Below are 16,169 nucleotides of genomic sequence, written 5' to 3' on the forward strand. Positions count from 1 at the left end.
CAACATAGTTCTTAGCTCTGATATTTCAGGAGAGCAGTCCTTGTTTAATGTGAACGTCACAACCCAGCTTTCTGCAAGTGGGACCCATGCACAGGCCACCTCAGAAGGAGAAGTAACTGTTTATTTGAGAGCCTTGCCTCTGGATATTCACACTTCTGTCATCCTTTCCTTTTCCTGAGGTCTCTTTGGTTTACTGAAAAGAACTGAGATGGTTGTGGCCTTGTTAGAATCTCTGCTGTGAAAATTTGATGCCCTGAGAGAGGATGCTTGTGTGGCCCCAATAAGCACATCCTTCTGGAAGGTTTACAAAACTCAGTGGTGCATCGCACAAGTATGATTGTGAAAAGGCAACATTTTTGTAGAAATAGGTTACTCACCAGTCACTGTATCTTCTTTCTTTAGGTTCAGGGCATGTCATTCATAGCTGCAGTATTGATCTTGAATTTGGATACTGCAGATGCCTTCATTGCTTTTTCTAACCTTCTGAATAAACCTTGTCAGATGGCATTTTTTCGAGTGGACCATGGCCTTGTAAGTACAAAGGAAACGCTAATCCCTTTATGCTTATATTGAAGATCTGTTCAGGTACAAGACAGAACTACAGCAAGTGTTCATAGTCTGTTTTTCAAAGTTCTATCTAACATCTATTTTTAAAGCAACAGTTAAAAAATAAAAATTACTGAAAGGGGAAAACTGAATGAAATAGCTGCCTAGTACTGTGTGATGCTCAGAGATGATTATGAGCATGATTATTCTAAGTGCAATTTAATGCATGCATTGTATGTGGGAGCCCAACTCAGCTAAACAGCCTTACAAAAATGGATTGGACCACTTTTTATCCCAAACTAATAGGTTGCTAAAAATAAACTGTTGATGCTCTACAATTTGGTTGCTCTACAATCAGGTTTCCCATTTTTCTCTCTCTCATAGTTCTGCTGTGTCAGCTGGGATTTGAGAGTTAGCTAAGGGAATTGGGCAACCGAATCCTTACTTCCTTAGGCTTCTTTGAAATTCCCCGCTGGCATGCATAACCGACTACATGGGGAACATACCAAAATTTCCAAACTTCATTCTAGTTGTATTAGCTCTTACAGATCTGCTGTAGCTGCCTTATGACTTTTTTGAAAATCGCTTTATTTGACAAAGAAATATGTGACATTCTGTACATTTTCCCTATTTTTCCTTTTTAAACTAGAAGTATATGCACAAAAATAGGCTATTAGTTTCTTAAAAGTTCAAGTGGGGAAAACAGGTAGAAGGAACAGACGGATCGCTGTGGGAGTGACTGTCAGCATTTCCTCCCTTGTATAATAGGAGACTGATGCATGTGACTGCTCTGTTGCAATTCCTGAAACTCGTCAGCAGTAGAAGCCTCTAAGGTGGCATGTTGCAACTCAATTCACAATGGCAGCAGCAAGATCAGTCTTGTTCTGATTCCAGTTGGCTGCACCCAGCAATAGAGAGAGAGCACTGTTGTGCTCATGCAGACAAATATATTACCCATGAGGCTGGCAGCAGAGTGATATTTGCTAGAAGAACTTTTTTTTCCAGTGGAAAGTTAGTGCCTTGGTAGCCCACAGGACTATTGCCTACAAATCAGTTTTAGCCCCTATTAACTAAATGGGAGGTGTAGTAAACAAATGCTTTTAGGAAAGTGGTGGTGGTGAGAACTTGTGGAAATACTACAGTATTCCCCAACTGCCTATCCTAGATTAAAATCCTAGGGAAAATCTTGCCACCCTTATGTAGTAAAATGTAGTAAGGAAAAAGCAACAGACTTGATAGGATGATTTAAAGTGAGTATGAGTTTTCTGATGGTTAGTAAGGGGAGCTTGAGATGGGATGTCTTTCCAGATCCAATGCTGATTTGCTGTGTAACTTTATCTTCCTGTGTCTGTTCAACCATCTACGGAACAGATATAATAATCTGACACTAAACTTCTCTGAAGGTAAATGAGATTTATTGATCCAAGAGGTAAATTCAATAAATCTTGATTGCCAAAATGAGAAATCGACATGTACTATTCATGAGTTCTTAACGTTTTCTAAACCATCTGGAAATGTTCAATTTATGGCCATAGCACTATTAGTACTACTAGTAGTTCTAGTAATTTAATGATTTTTTTTTTGTATCTTGTTGAGTAATTGCTTAAATTCATGTTACTTCATGACTCTATAGTTACATATTCATTTCAGGGCTTCACTTTATTCCACTTATAAATAAAAATTATATATCCATGCTCTTGTGGTGGTCATAATATTTGAAACATGCCATATATTTAAGAAAATGGTAGAATACACTATAATGTCACACATAATCTTGAGTAAACATACCTACCAATTAATCCGTCGGGATCAAGATAAAATACCCCTTCAACTATTTCAATTCAATTCTAGTAAGACTCTCTGTCTAATGAAAGCAATATAGCACCAAATTTTTCAGACCATTTTAAGAGTGTTGCATAAAATACAGTGTCTGGAATGCTGTGCAATTGCAAGGCTTTAGTATGTACTGGCATTACTATCTAAATATTAAGATAATTTAGAAGCTAGGACTGGATATTGCATTACCTACCTACATTTAGATTTTTTAAATTACATTATAGAGCAATAGAATTCACAGCCAGCTGCAGGAATTCTGTACTGTTACTAATGCATAACTGGACAATTTTTTTCTCCAGTTCCCTGCACTCTATTTCTGATTTGCATGTTCACTGTACAGCTTTTTCTCAATGACACATTAAATGAAGGGATTTTGCACAATTATTGTATCATTATTTCTGTGCCATGTAATTGCTCTTTGATTGGTTGCTCTAAGTTCTTATTGTGCTCCTTGGCTCAGTTTTCCAGCCGTTTGCTTAACACTCCAGTCAGCTGAAACAGAAAAGCTCCAGAATGTACATGGAAAAGAAGAAGAAAAATGTTAAAAAGCAAAGAAAATGGGTTTGTTAAAGGGGACTTTAAAAAAAAAAAACCAAAAACTCACTTCCATTCTTCCTTCCATCCACCTCACTTTCCCTTGTGTCATACCTGCAGGACACTTTTTCCCACCACAACTGTTGTATTTGTGTTGGGAGAATCTCAGACTTTTCCTACCATTTTAGTTTTGGTGCATATTGTAACCAAAAATATATTAATGGGGGCAGAGGGGGAGGAGAGGGAAGAACCTTGCTGAGCCAGAGGGATTGAGAGAAGGCATGATGGGGGAGGAGCAAGAAAAGAGCAAATATTTTGTTAACTCTTTAACAGTTTACCTCTCCACCTGTGTGACACATCATATTGTGTATTGTATTTTATCTGGATATTTAATAATCACATTTCACAATCCATTTCTCTCCTTTTATTAAAGGTCTAGTAGGGCATTGGAGTGGGAGTCAAACTGGTTTCTGTTTCCATCTTTGGTACTGATTTGAAGAGTGACCTTCAGCCTTCTCTGTTTCTCCTCCTGTAAAATGCAAATGATGCTTACCCTCCTTCGTAAATCATTTTGGATACTACGAGTGAAAATTGTGTGCAAGAGTATAACTTGTCATTATTAATTCTCTAATAAGGATTAATAAACTTCTTTATTGGTTGTAAACTCTTTGGACTGGAATTCATTCAGTCTAAGATTATTACTGCATAAACGGAAAGCACCCTTAAGTTATCATCATCATAATAATAATCTTCCATTGCATTTAAGTGTAGTAGCCAGTAAATTGCTTATATCACCTGCTGGTGTTTTTCTTTCTGAAAGGAAACTGGCCTAGATCAAAAACAATCATTTGTTCCATTGAACAGCTTTAGGAGAATATACGGAATGGAACTCAAACATACATGCACATTCAGACACTTAAGTCCTTTGTGTAAACATTTGGCTATATATTTTACAGTGTATAATTCATATTGTTGGGGTTTTGTGCCCGCTTCAAGAAGCGGTCCTGAAATTAAGTTCCTTAGAACTTTAATAGAAGAAGAAAAAAAAAGTTCACTAATACCTAATGATTTTTCTTTCGTTTTTCCCAGATGTTGACCTATTTTGCAGCATTTGAGGTATTCTTTGAAGAAAATCTGCCAAAGTTATTTGCTCACTTCAAAAAAAATAACTTGACTCCTGACATCTATCTTATTGATTGGTAAGACTGTCAAAGTATTGTATAATTTTAAATGTGTACATACTAGCTTTTAGTGTCGTACACATCTTTATATAATAATGAGTTTACAAAATTTGTAGAGATTAGGTCAGCATTTCTATTTAAGTACTTTCTTTCAGCAAAGAACTTTGTTTCAAAACTGTCTGTTAAAATGTAGTTTTTATGTTAAAATTGAAACAAACTTCTATCCACGCTATAAGTAGAAACTTACTTCTATAAGCAATTTGTGACATTTCTCTAAACTTTTTATCTTACTCCATGGCTGAGTTGTGTCCATGCATCAGCTTATTTCACAAAATAGCTGTATGTCAGCAGAGTTTGCACCTCCCTATCTGCCACACATTTGAATCTGCATTCTGGGAAAATCTGGTAGCTATCCCATACTCCATGAGTAGGTGATAAAGTGCCTGGGAGACATGCATATAGAACAGCACATGGGTAGGGACAGCATGAGATTTTCTGCACAGAGGTGGGAGGAAGGAGAACCAGAAAAACAGGTTGCACAGGCATGACTATACAGTTTTTGGCCACGCAACAATATATCGGTGGTTATGGGAGGACAAATGTGTTATCTTAGGCCTCTATCTAGTTGGATGAATTATGGTTCGTTTTCAGAGTTATTAACACAGAATTAACTGTGTGGTGTATGGACACAAATCATATTTATAGCCAATTGTGCCACTGGTTGGTACAGACCAGTTAAAAGTTAAAGTATAGACAGAGACATAAAGTTTTGATTAGGAGAGAACAAAAGAGTATCTGTTGGTTTCTGGCAGTTGAAGTGTTTTGAAATATGAAATTGCCTTCAGTTAGTCCTTAATCAGAGCTAGTGCCTTTTGACTAGAAATGAAACCACAAATCTGAACCCCTTCAAATTTCAGGGTGAGGAGAGGAGTTGGATTTGAATCTCTGAATATGACGCTGCTACTAGTGTTTTGGTAGCATGTTGTCTTCAGAACTCCAAGGGGACTGTTTGCAAGTTGAAACTTCATTAATGGCTGATCAAGCAAGATTTCAACCATTCGTCTTGATTAAAATGTTGTTTTCTGATCCTGTGATTTCCACGTTAAATTGGCTTAACAGTTTAAAAGTGAAAAGAAAAGGAATATTTGTGGCACTAACAAATTTATTTGAGCATAAGCTTTTGTGAGCTACAGCTCACTTCCTCGGATGCATTCAGTTTAAAAGTGGTTAATCTGTGTGTGCTATCACAACTTCTTACATTTAATGTATCCTTTGCGTAAGCTCCTTTAATATAAGTGGAGGCACGCTATTGTAAAGGTTGTTGTCAGTAGCTACCGGTGTGGTGCTCTGCTCTTGTTCAATGATAACTGTCGGCTCCGTGCGTGTTCCTTCTGTGTGCTGCCACAGTTCTGCGCAGATAGCTGACACAGCAGACCCGAGAGAACCCCCAAAGACCCCAGACTCTAGTAAGATACAAAGGCACTTGGCCAGGTTTATTGTCAAACGAAGGACAGTAATAGTTTCCTATAGACTCTACCGGACATACTACGAATATGTGCTCCCGGCAATGGACACAGCTCAGTCAGTGGTGGGACACTCCACCGCCCCCCTAGGCTGGAAGACTGTGTGCCCTTCCAGACCTATTCTTATACAGGTGCAGAACAGATTACTCATCCCTCCTGATATATTGAGGTGCAGCCCCTTTACTCATTACGGTGCTGCTTCTCCCCTGTTACATGTTGGTTCAAACAAATCTATCCATCATGTTGTCCTTTTGACCCTGTTTTTAAGATGCACCTGCCTGTTCCTTATCTCTGTAGAGTGTTCTGATGCCATCTTGGCACAAGTTCCTCTTATTAGCACTTATGTGTGGATGCACCTGCTTCTAGCAGCCCTCCTCTTGCCAACTTCTGTGAGTGGGGCCTGCCTCTGCCTCACAGCCCAGCCTTTGCTTAGCAATGCCTGGAAGTACTTTGGTTCAGGCTTCAGGCCTCAGACTGGGCCTCTGATAAAAGAGTTTGTTTCAGGGCCTCATCTTACTACAAAGATATTTCTCCTTCCTAAACTACCTGTGCAGCCCCAGGGTTTTGGGATTTGGCACACCAGCCACAGTATATCCATACATGCATCAATGCAGGAAACTTCCTCAAATTATAAGTACTGCTAAGTAACCTAGATAGTAACCTGTATTGTATTGTCAGTTTTTTGTGTTGTGACTAGGTTGGATAAACTCACTGCTTGAGACTGGAAAACCACATTACCATTTAAATATGGTCAGATTGCATCCAGAAATCTCTGCTAATAGTTGAACCTGTTTTACATTTCAGCCTTAACCATACATTCCTTTCAGTTGGTTTGTTGTGCACAGTTAACATTTTTTAAATATTATACTTGGTTGGAAAATGCCTTGGTGTTTAATGGCTCAGAGTGTCTAAAATGGAAAATGAATTTGGGTGCCTCTATTTTGGTGTGGTCAACTGGAGATCCCTAGAAGGGATCTGATTTTCAGAAAGTGTTGAGTATATGTCCTCTGAAAAGCAGGCACTTTGAGATGTTTAATCTTAAATACTCCAAAACTGAGGCACCTAAAATAAAAATAATACCTCTTGTATAGCGCTTTTGATCAGTAGATCTCAAAACACTTCAGGCTTGCATATGTTTATTCTCACCACACCCCTGTGAGGTAGGGAAGTATTAATACCATTTTACAGATCGATCAATCAATCACTTTTGAAGACCTTGAACACAAAACTACACAAATATATAGAGTCTGTATTGAAATCTAGGTTTGATATGTTAATGATCTTCAAGAGCTATTTATCTGTTAATGCACCAATATTGTGCTTATACAGTATTCATGGAACAAATCTTAAAGTCAATCTCTAGTCCAAGGTGCTTGCAGTCTGAGTCAGATACATAGCACAAGACATACCAGGAGATCCAAAGGAGAGTGCAAATTTAGGGTATTCTGATTTTGTTCACTTTAATGTAAAATTGGAATGGAAAAGCTGTGGTGTAGGTAGCATGTGTATGGTGGGGGAGGGGGAGAGATGAACTTTTGAGAGGGAATGGAGTAATGAAAGGATGAGGATGTGTTGAGTTGTGGCTGGGATGCTGTTTCATGCACAGGGATAGCATGAAAGAAGGCATGAGAGTGGGAGTAGGAGGGGACAAAGGCGACAGTGAAGCTGGCATAACTAAGATGAGGAGGGGGGAAGACAACTGGAGGTGCACAAAGCCTTGGAAGCAACCTTGAAAAGCTTTGGCAAGGGGCAAGTGGGGAAGCCAGTGGAGAGGAGTCAAAGATGTCGGATAGAGCAGTGGTTCTCAACCAGGGGTCCAGGGCCCCCTGGTGGACCGCAAGCAAGTTTTAGGGGTGCTGCCAAGTAGGACCAGCATTCGACTCACTGGGGCCCAGAGTAAAATGTTGAAGCCCCACTGCAGGGGGCTGAAGCCCAAGGCCCTGAGTCCCACTACCCAGGACTGAAGCTCACACCTGAGCAATGTAGCTTTGTGGGGGGCCTTTGGCATGGGGCCAGATTATTTAATTGTCATAATCATACCCCCATGATGAATATGGGGTGTAGTGTAATACCTTCTTCTTAAGAACGGACTTAAACCTGCCCTGCCATGCCCTATCATTCACTGTGGTTATAGGTAGGGAGTTTGGGACCAGATGGAAGTAAAAGATCTTGCACCAGGATGAAATAGCATTTCTCTGTGTGCTTTACAGTATGTGATACCAAACACAACATGCTCCAGAGGTTTTTCTTCAGGCTCTAGAAGTGCATGACTGCTGTCCCAGGAACAGACAGCTGCAGGATATCCACTAACTTATGGGTATTCTCCTGCAAGATCTCTGCCTGAATGCCCAGCGAAAAGCCATGTGCCGCAAAATGTCCTTATAGGCCTTGACATCCTTCAGCATTGGAGAACAGGAAGAACTAGGCACTGCTTTATTGTCTGGTATGAAGAAGGGGTGGTTAACTGTGCCAAGGCTGGCTCCCATTCCTGGACCAGCGGAGCTGGAAGAGGCAGCTACATGGGCTCCACACAGAAAAGGCTCACTGGTGCCTGAACATGCAGTGGGTCCACAGTTCCCATCACCGATCTGCCCAGCAACCTCGCCTTGGAGCAAGCTGAGGAGTGCAATCTCTGTGACTTAGCAGCATCCCATGGGTTCTGTGAGGTCACTGGTAAGGATAGGGCATGAGTGGCCAATGGGTGCCCCAGCCTGACTGCGAGATGAGTGCTGGTGCCCGTAGCGCTCCATAAATGGTCCCCGATGTGGAGCGGATGATGGCGAGCAGGAAGAGGAAGACCCTGACCTTGATGTTGAGGAGCCTCGGGTTTCTGGGACAAAGGTGGGTCCAGTCCTGAGGGCGTAAGTAATCAGTCTGACTCCTCTGTCACCCGGAACAAGGCAGGAACTGGACCCAATGATGGAAGCGGTACCACTGGCATCAAGTATATCAGTGACCTGAGGCAGCATCAACCCCCAAGTCACCAGCAACAGTGGAGGGCGGTGAAAGCTGCCAAGGTAACATCTGCAGTGCTAACTGCAGCGGTGCTGAGGAGTTTCCTGGCACCAAGGTCCCTTGCATCAAGCCTGGTACCTTACCCTTGTTCCACAGACTGTGGAAGGGGAACATCAGGGTGCGGTGCTGAGGGACCCAAGGGATTCAGTGGCCCATCCAGCCAACAGAGCTATAAACGATGCTGATGTGGCAAAGTGCTGTGCCAAAGAAGGTCAGGATGGAAAGGTAGAGGAGGTCGGTAGCCACCTGGTACGCCACTGACATGAAAACTGTGCGAGCATCTCCCTCATTGGTACAGGATTCAACGGATGCCCTGGGGCCAGAACCGGAGTTAATGGTACAGTGTCTGTAACAGTGAGCAGTTATAGGCACCATTCCCAGTGCCGGCACGAGCCATATGCATAAGCCATGAGCCATACGCCTCCTGGTGGAGGCGGAAGAGTCGATCAGTCTTATGCAACCTTTCCCCCTGTGCACTCGATGGGGAACGGCTCCTCCATCTCTTCGGAGAGGCTCCTGCTCCAGAACGCAAAGCAGCAGCACTTTCTGAACCTGAGGGCAACCTTCAATCCAAGGAGGGCCTCAGTGTCAAAGTAGGCCACATGGCCTGTTCAACTGGGTGCTGTTTTGAGTCTATTTCATGAATGATCTAAAGATCGATCACGACTCCTTGACATGGGCCTCTCCCAAGTGCAGCAAGCACTGCATGTGGGGATCATTGTTAGGGGTCATTCCCCCCCCCCAACACACACAATGGACAATGTTTAAACTCTAGTGAGGACGTCACAGGGGAATACGTAACTAAATATAACTAACACTAAGGGTACTACTAACTTTATAGCACTAAAATCAGAGATTGTGAGGTTAAGACCACACAGAGCTCTGACTTCAGCCATGGGCGGTAAGAAGGAACTGAAGGGGGTCAGGACAGCACTGCCTCATATAGCCAAGGGAGGGGCTATGGCCATGAGGTGCAAGCACTGCCCCTCTACAGGAGCTGCTAAGCAAAATTCTCTGGCTCTGATGCGCTGGGCGCGCACACTCCTAAATGGAATACATGGCTGCATCTTCTCGAAGAACCAGTGTATTTAACCATAACTATTCTAATAACAAGAGTTCCACTGGTGGATTTTAGAGACTCAAGGCTGGCTATCGAGCAATCGATATGTGTAGCATAGTACGTTTGTGCAGAGCCTGTGTACAGAGTACCTTTTGGACAGGTCTGTTCCTTCCCAGGAGTAAATGAAAGAAGTTTTATTGTTTTCAACTATAACAATGTGGTTAATGCTGAAGTAGAAAAATCTCTGCCATCCAACAAACTTGTATGTATTTGTAATTACTAACGGACCTAATCAGAATGGGATCACTATTGTAGTAGGTATTAATGTTAAAGACACAGGCCCTGCCCTGAAGATTGCAGTGTATGTTAATAAAGATTCAACAAGTGAGGATAGGTAACAGTACAAGGAAAGAGAGGGAGGACCAGGGTATGCAGCTGAATGGTTCAACAGTGCATATAACTGGATTCTAAGATATTAGTTTTTAGAAAAGTTTTTGTGCAACTAAACAGATATGTTAAAAGGATAAAGTAGATGGCATTTCTATTATAAAGTCTGACTTCGGTTTAACTGGTGTGCTTCAATTATGTCAGGCCAAAATGTGACATACCCTGATGCAAAATTCTGTATTAAGTTATTTTGATGAAATAATAACTCATAGGCTGTTGCTCACCATGGTCATACCATGGCATCAGTGCTGACTTCTGCGGTCATGATACTTTTTTGCAAGTTATCAATGATTGTGCTCTCATTGTGTGGCATCCCAAAGGCCGGTTAGAACTCCCCTAAAATACTTGTATATGCATATTTTTATCATAATGGAGCTGAAAGGAGCAGGGACCTGTAGTACTTTCTCCTCCCCTGATTCCACCTAATAGCATCCATGGCTGTATTTAAATTACTCTAATATCTGGCATCCCTTTATTTGTTAATAAACCCCTCCTATCCATAGTACGGATTTTCCCACTAAGGGAAGGCACATGCATGATAGGGACAGAAATGTTCTAAGAGCGAGTGGCATAGTTGCCTCCCTGTCAGTACTGCTCTATTACTTTAACATGTAATAAATTCAGCTTCAGAGCAGTAGCTGAGATTTCTGATAGTTACAAATATTTCAGTTTGAAATTCTATTAGAGTATGTGCAATATCAATTTTTAATAATTGTTTCAAGCATTGTTTTACTGTGCACTGTTTTGTTCACTAATCCACAGAGTCTAATGACAAACCCCAGGGATTTATACATAAACTCCTTACTAGCATTAATGAATTAATTATCCCAATTCCTTTCAATTTGTGAAGAGAATAAAGTAAGATTAGTGCTTTCAGAGTGATCCTTTTTATCCTAAAAGTAATTTTTCTCCGTAACGGAGAGGTTATTCTAGTGTATGGAGCTGAAAATTTCTGTAACTTTCTGCATAGCTGCCATTTTTATGCACATGGGTAATTTTAGGTCAGGACTGAAGTCATGACAACAGAACAGCTTTTATGGATAAAGACAGAGCAAATGAACACATTCATCATCCAATTTTAATGATACACAGTCAGCTCTAGAGACTATCTATTTGCCATGTGCCCTGATGACCACATAGTGCAGGGGTCGGCAACCTTTCAGAAGTGGTGTGCTGAGTCTTCATTTATTCACTTTAATTTAAGATTTTCAGTGCCAGTAATACATTTTCAAGTTTTTTGGAAGGTCTCTCTCTATAAGTCTATATATTCTATAACTAAACTATTGTCGTAGGTAAAGGAAACAAGGTTTTCAAAATGTTTAAGAAGCTTCATTTAAAATTTAAATTAAAATGCTGATCTTGCGCCGCCGGCCCACTCAGCCCGCTGCCAGCCTGGGGTTCCGTTCACCTAGGCCGGCAATAGGCTGAGCGGAACCTGTGGCCGGGACCCAGGCTGGCAAGGGGCCAGCGGCTGGGACCCCAGACTGGCAGTGAGCTGCACAGCTCAGCCTGCTGCCAGTCTGGGGTTCCATCCTCCGGCTCCTGCCATCCAGGGTCCCGGCTGCTGGTCCCGCTCAGCCAGCTGCCAGTCTGGGATCCCGGCCCTGCCCACATAGAGTGGGTACCTACCTTCTTCTTGGTTCTAGCCCATTCTCTTCCTCTCTCTCTCTCTGCACTGAGCTGAAGGTGGGAGTGCACTGAGCACAGGGCTCAGGGTGAAGGAGCAGGTTGGGGTGTAGGGTCTGGCCAGGAGCTAGAATGAGGAAGGGGGCTCAGGGTTGGGGCAGGAGATTTGGGTGTGGGGTGCTTACCTGGGCAGCTCCCATTTGGTGCAAGGGGTGCAGGTGGGAATGTTGGGGGGGGGTGCAGGAGCTCCCGTTCGGTGCGAGGGGTGGGGATGGGAATGTGGGGGGTGCAAGAGTCAGGGCATGGGGTGTGGGGGGGTTGGGGGCATGTGAGGAGGGTGCAGGAGTCTGGGCTGGGGGCATGTGAGGAGGGTGCAGGAGTCAAGGCATGGGGTGTGAGGGGGCTGAGTATGTGTGGGGGGTGCAGGGGTCAGGGCAGAGGGCTGGGGGTTTGGGAGGGGGGTGCAGGGGTCATGGCAGTGCTCCCAGTCCCCTGCCCAGAGCGGCTTACGGCAGGGGGCTGGAGGGGGTATGCCCTGATTCCACCGCCCCATCCCCACCTCATCTCCGTCTCCTCCCCGGAGCAGCGAGCGCACTGCGGCTCCGCTTCTCTCCCTCCCTTGTAAGGGCCATCAGCTGATCGGCGCCAGGGAGGGAGAGGAGGAGGGGCAGAACCCAGTATGTTGGGGGAAGAGGCGGGGGAGGGGGAGCTTGCCTGCCCTGCAGCAGCAGTCGGCAGGACCAAGTTTCTTCACCCTGCCCCGGCCGGGGGGTGAAGAAGAGCGAGCTGGGGCGGGCAGGATTTTTAATGACATGCTGCTGCCTGCCGGGGTCCCGGCCACTGGCCCTGCTCAGCCCACTGCCGGCCTGGGTTCGGCAGCAGGCTGAGTGGGGCCGGCAGCTAGGACTCAGCAGGCAGCAGTGTGCCATTAAAAATCTGCTCGCGTGCCGTCTTTGATATGCGTGCCATAGGTTGCCGACCCCTGACATAGTGTTTCAGGGCCATTTTAATCACTCCGTAGTCACACACTGCACTGTTCACTATATAGCTTGTTGCTTAGGAAACTTGGGTATCCTTTTACGTACATTTGACTACAGGGTTTAACAATTATGTTATATTGATTCAAATGAAAGGGCTTTTTACATGGGGCATGATTTCCACATATCTCTTAGAAGTGCATGTAGACTACACAGCAACAAAGCCAGTCAGAGAGGATTTAAACAAAAACAAAACTTTACTTCTCTGGAAGAGTGTGGTATTCTCCATTCTTTGCCCCTTCTCTGCCTTGTCTATTTTTATATTTAGAAATTAAGGTCTGTGTGGAATGCATTGTTCTCTTATTTCATCTTTTCTACTTTTCTTTTTTACAAACCACCATGATCATTATATATATAAAAAAACCAGGCAAATTTTAGTATTGAATTTTCATGTCTTTTGGTTCTGTTTCCAAATTTATTTACTTGCTGTATGAATTTGGGCAAATTACTTAATCACATCTCCCTATCTGTAAAATGGGGAGAATGCTTGCCCATTTTTGTAAACTACTTTCTTCCAGAGGGAAGAGCATGATATTTGTTTAGGTATTATTATTCAAATAATCTGATAAAGCAAGCAGAAGAAGTCCGTGAAGGCCTGTAAAGTTACTCCTTTTTAATTTAAGCAAATGGCATCAAAACTATATGCAAAGAATTGCATTTTGTCTTGATTTATTCTATTGTACTAATTCTTGCTGTTATAACAACTCCATTTTAAGTAAAGGGTAGGCCTCCTATGGTAAATAGTACATCAGTTAGTATTCAAGCAGTAACTACTATTTATTTACTATACATAGAAGTTCAGCTTCTTTTATAAAACTTTAGGGAATTGATGGAAGAGGGTTTAAAGTTTGATTTAGGTGATTTGCTGACCTCTGCTGGAGAAAAATTCTGTGCAACAGTTAGTTCATAGGAACACTAACTGTGATCATTCAGAATGCTAGAAAATATACTTGCAGTATGGCTGTAGCCACACTCTCAGTGCAGAGGTATAGTTAGAAGCTGGAATTAGTAATGATACAATATTAATTACTCGTTTAGTTATCTGTAGTCTAATACGGTAGAGTGGGATGCCAGTGACTCTATACTGAAATTTGGTCACTACTCTGATGATACTAGTGTGAATCAAAACGGATTTGTCTTCCAGAACAAAGATGAGTGAATGAAGGAGTTGGAGTATCACTCCATTTCATATTGCAATAAAGTCAATATTTTGGGCAATTCGGAGGACCTGTGGGCCCTTGGAGGCTAGTGAGGATGTGGTTTCAGTACCAAGAGGAGGTTCTCTCTTAGGCTATTGTTTCTGTAACCTTCCTCTGGCACATTCATCTACTCATGCAGTTTGAACTATGCCATCTTTTGCCTGTGATTGACACATTTCTCTCCCTTCATCAATTCCCCACTGCGTATCTTGCCATCCCTTTAAATTCAGGGTCGCCTGAACTGACCTTTCCACCAAAATTCACCCCACTCCCATTTTCTCTGTCACTGGTGAATACAACTATTCTCCTGGTCAGTCAGGCCTGGACTCTGGGGATAATCTTCAATTCCTCTTTCTCTTTCCTTCAATTCTCTTTGGCACGCACCCTGACTGTGTCCACATCTTGCAGAGTCTTCCTATGCAATGTTAGTAAGATTTATTCTTAGCTGTGGCCACACTGCTAACACTGTTGTTGAAACTCTCATCATGATTTATTAGAACTGCTTCCTCTCTGGCCACCTCAATATCCATGTTGCCCCCTCCAGGCCCTCTTCAAAATGCAGTCTCTAGAGTAATCTTCCTGGCCCATATGTCTGTCTTTTTTAAATCCTACCAGCTGCTTCCCCTTCTCTGTTACATTAAGTTCAAGCTTCCTGTGACCACCCTCAAGATTAAACACGGTTCCCCTACCTTCTTATCTCATCACCAGAACTTTTTCACTCTTGTGTTCCACCAGCTATGTCAGTCATGTTGCTCAATTTGTCTTTCTCCTGCAACCATTGCCACACCTTCATCTTCTTCCTCTGAGCTGGATATCAAAGGCCCAGTACCCTCTCCTTACACAAATTCTACCTGAAGACCTACTTCTTCCATGGCAGCTGGAACAAACTGAATAAGCCACCTATTTCACTTGTATATCCTGAGAGAACTGCTCATCTATATGAAGGGGACCAAGGTCAAACACTGGGAGAGGCATGGCATAAGAGCCCTGGAATTTTAAGCTGGAAATTAACATGTGAAAAGACAAAAGGAGTTGGGGCGGCGGAGTGCAGTGGGGAAACTTAATTTATAAGACATGCCTAATGTCACTCAGCCTACTCTGTATAGTACATCCCTTTCCCACCCCCATTCTTTCCCTTTATTGATTTTATGCCCATTAGCGAAAGGAACTGGGTCTTCCTATAGGTATGTATGCCACCTAGCACATTTTGAATAACTTTGAAATCTAAATTATACTTTCTGTGAAATAGTGTAAAATACCAAATATAAATGAAATTTCCAGTACCTGATCACGAACAAACTCTTGTTCAGCTGTTATTAAAGACTTGTGTACCTTTGTTCTGCTGCTTACATTTTTTTCTTGTACCCTAACCCTAAAGATTTTCCTCTGTTTTCAGGATATTCACATTGTACAGCAAGTCTTTGCCACTTGACCTTGCATGTCGTGTTTGGGATGTGTTCTGCCGGGATGGAGAGGAGTTCCTATTCCGTACAGCCTTGGGAATATTAAGACTTTTTGAAGATATTTTGACCAAAATGGACTTTATTCACATAGCCCAGTTCCTAACAAAGTTACCAGAGGACTTGCCTTCAGAAGAATTCTTCACATCTATTGCTGCGATTCAGATGCAAAGTAGAAACAAAAAGTGGGCTCAGGTAAAGAGAACGTATTTGTCTGTCTCATTTTTTTTAATAACAAATGAAGGCATATTTGGCAGTGCCTGGGACAATGCAGAACAGAGTATATTTTACGGTTTGGTAGGCATGTAGATCACTTTATAATGTTGGTAGGTGAACATTTAGTGAAAAGGCTGGTTGTCCTGAACGTCTCCCCTCTGGAAGTCAGGAGCTGGATCGGTACTCGTTGCAATAAAATTGTGGTGGAGCCAAACTTGAATAGTGACAATTTTTCTCCTATTAATGGGAAAGGAGGTTAAAGAAAACTCAGACGTAGACGTTCAGTATTATAACTTCATATTTAAACAAAAACAAAAATTGGTTTGGTTTGTGGGAAAAGATGAGACAACTGAATCATCTGTGAATTTTCTCCTCTCCATCAGCACTCTGTTGCCAAACTGTCATTAACAGGGATCCTAGAAATCCAATTGCCCCAGAAAACCTGGAATTTGCATATTTTTTTTTTTACAGAGAATCTTTAGATTTTAC

General features: G+C 42.5%; 1 protein-coding gene across 5 annotated transcripts in view; it reads left to right on the forward strand.

Annotated features, from left to right (window-relative positions):
- Positions 1–16,169, forward strand: part of TBC1D14 (TBC1 domain family member 14) — a 119,968-nt gene that overhangs the window by 98,871 nt on the left and 4,928 nt on the right. For all 5 annotated transcript variants that reach the window (XM_038400295.2, XM_043512487.1, XM_043512485.1 and 2 more), the window contains 3 exons: positions 403–531; positions 4,006–4,115; positions 15,401–15,659. In XM_038400295.2, coding sequence (XP_038256223.1) covers positions 403–531; positions 4,006–4,115; positions 15,401–15,659 — 498 coding nt within the window. The remainder of the gene's footprint in view (positions 1–402; positions 532–4,005; positions 4,116–15,400; positions 15,660–16,169) is intronic.

Source organism: Dermochelys coriacea, chromosome 4 (genome assembly GCF_009764565.3).
Source record: "Dermochelys coriacea isolate rDerCor1 chromosome 4, rDerCor1.pri.v4, whole genome shotgun sequence".
NCBI lineage: Eukaryota > Metazoa > Chordata > Testudines > Dermochelyidae > Dermochelys > Dermochelys coriacea.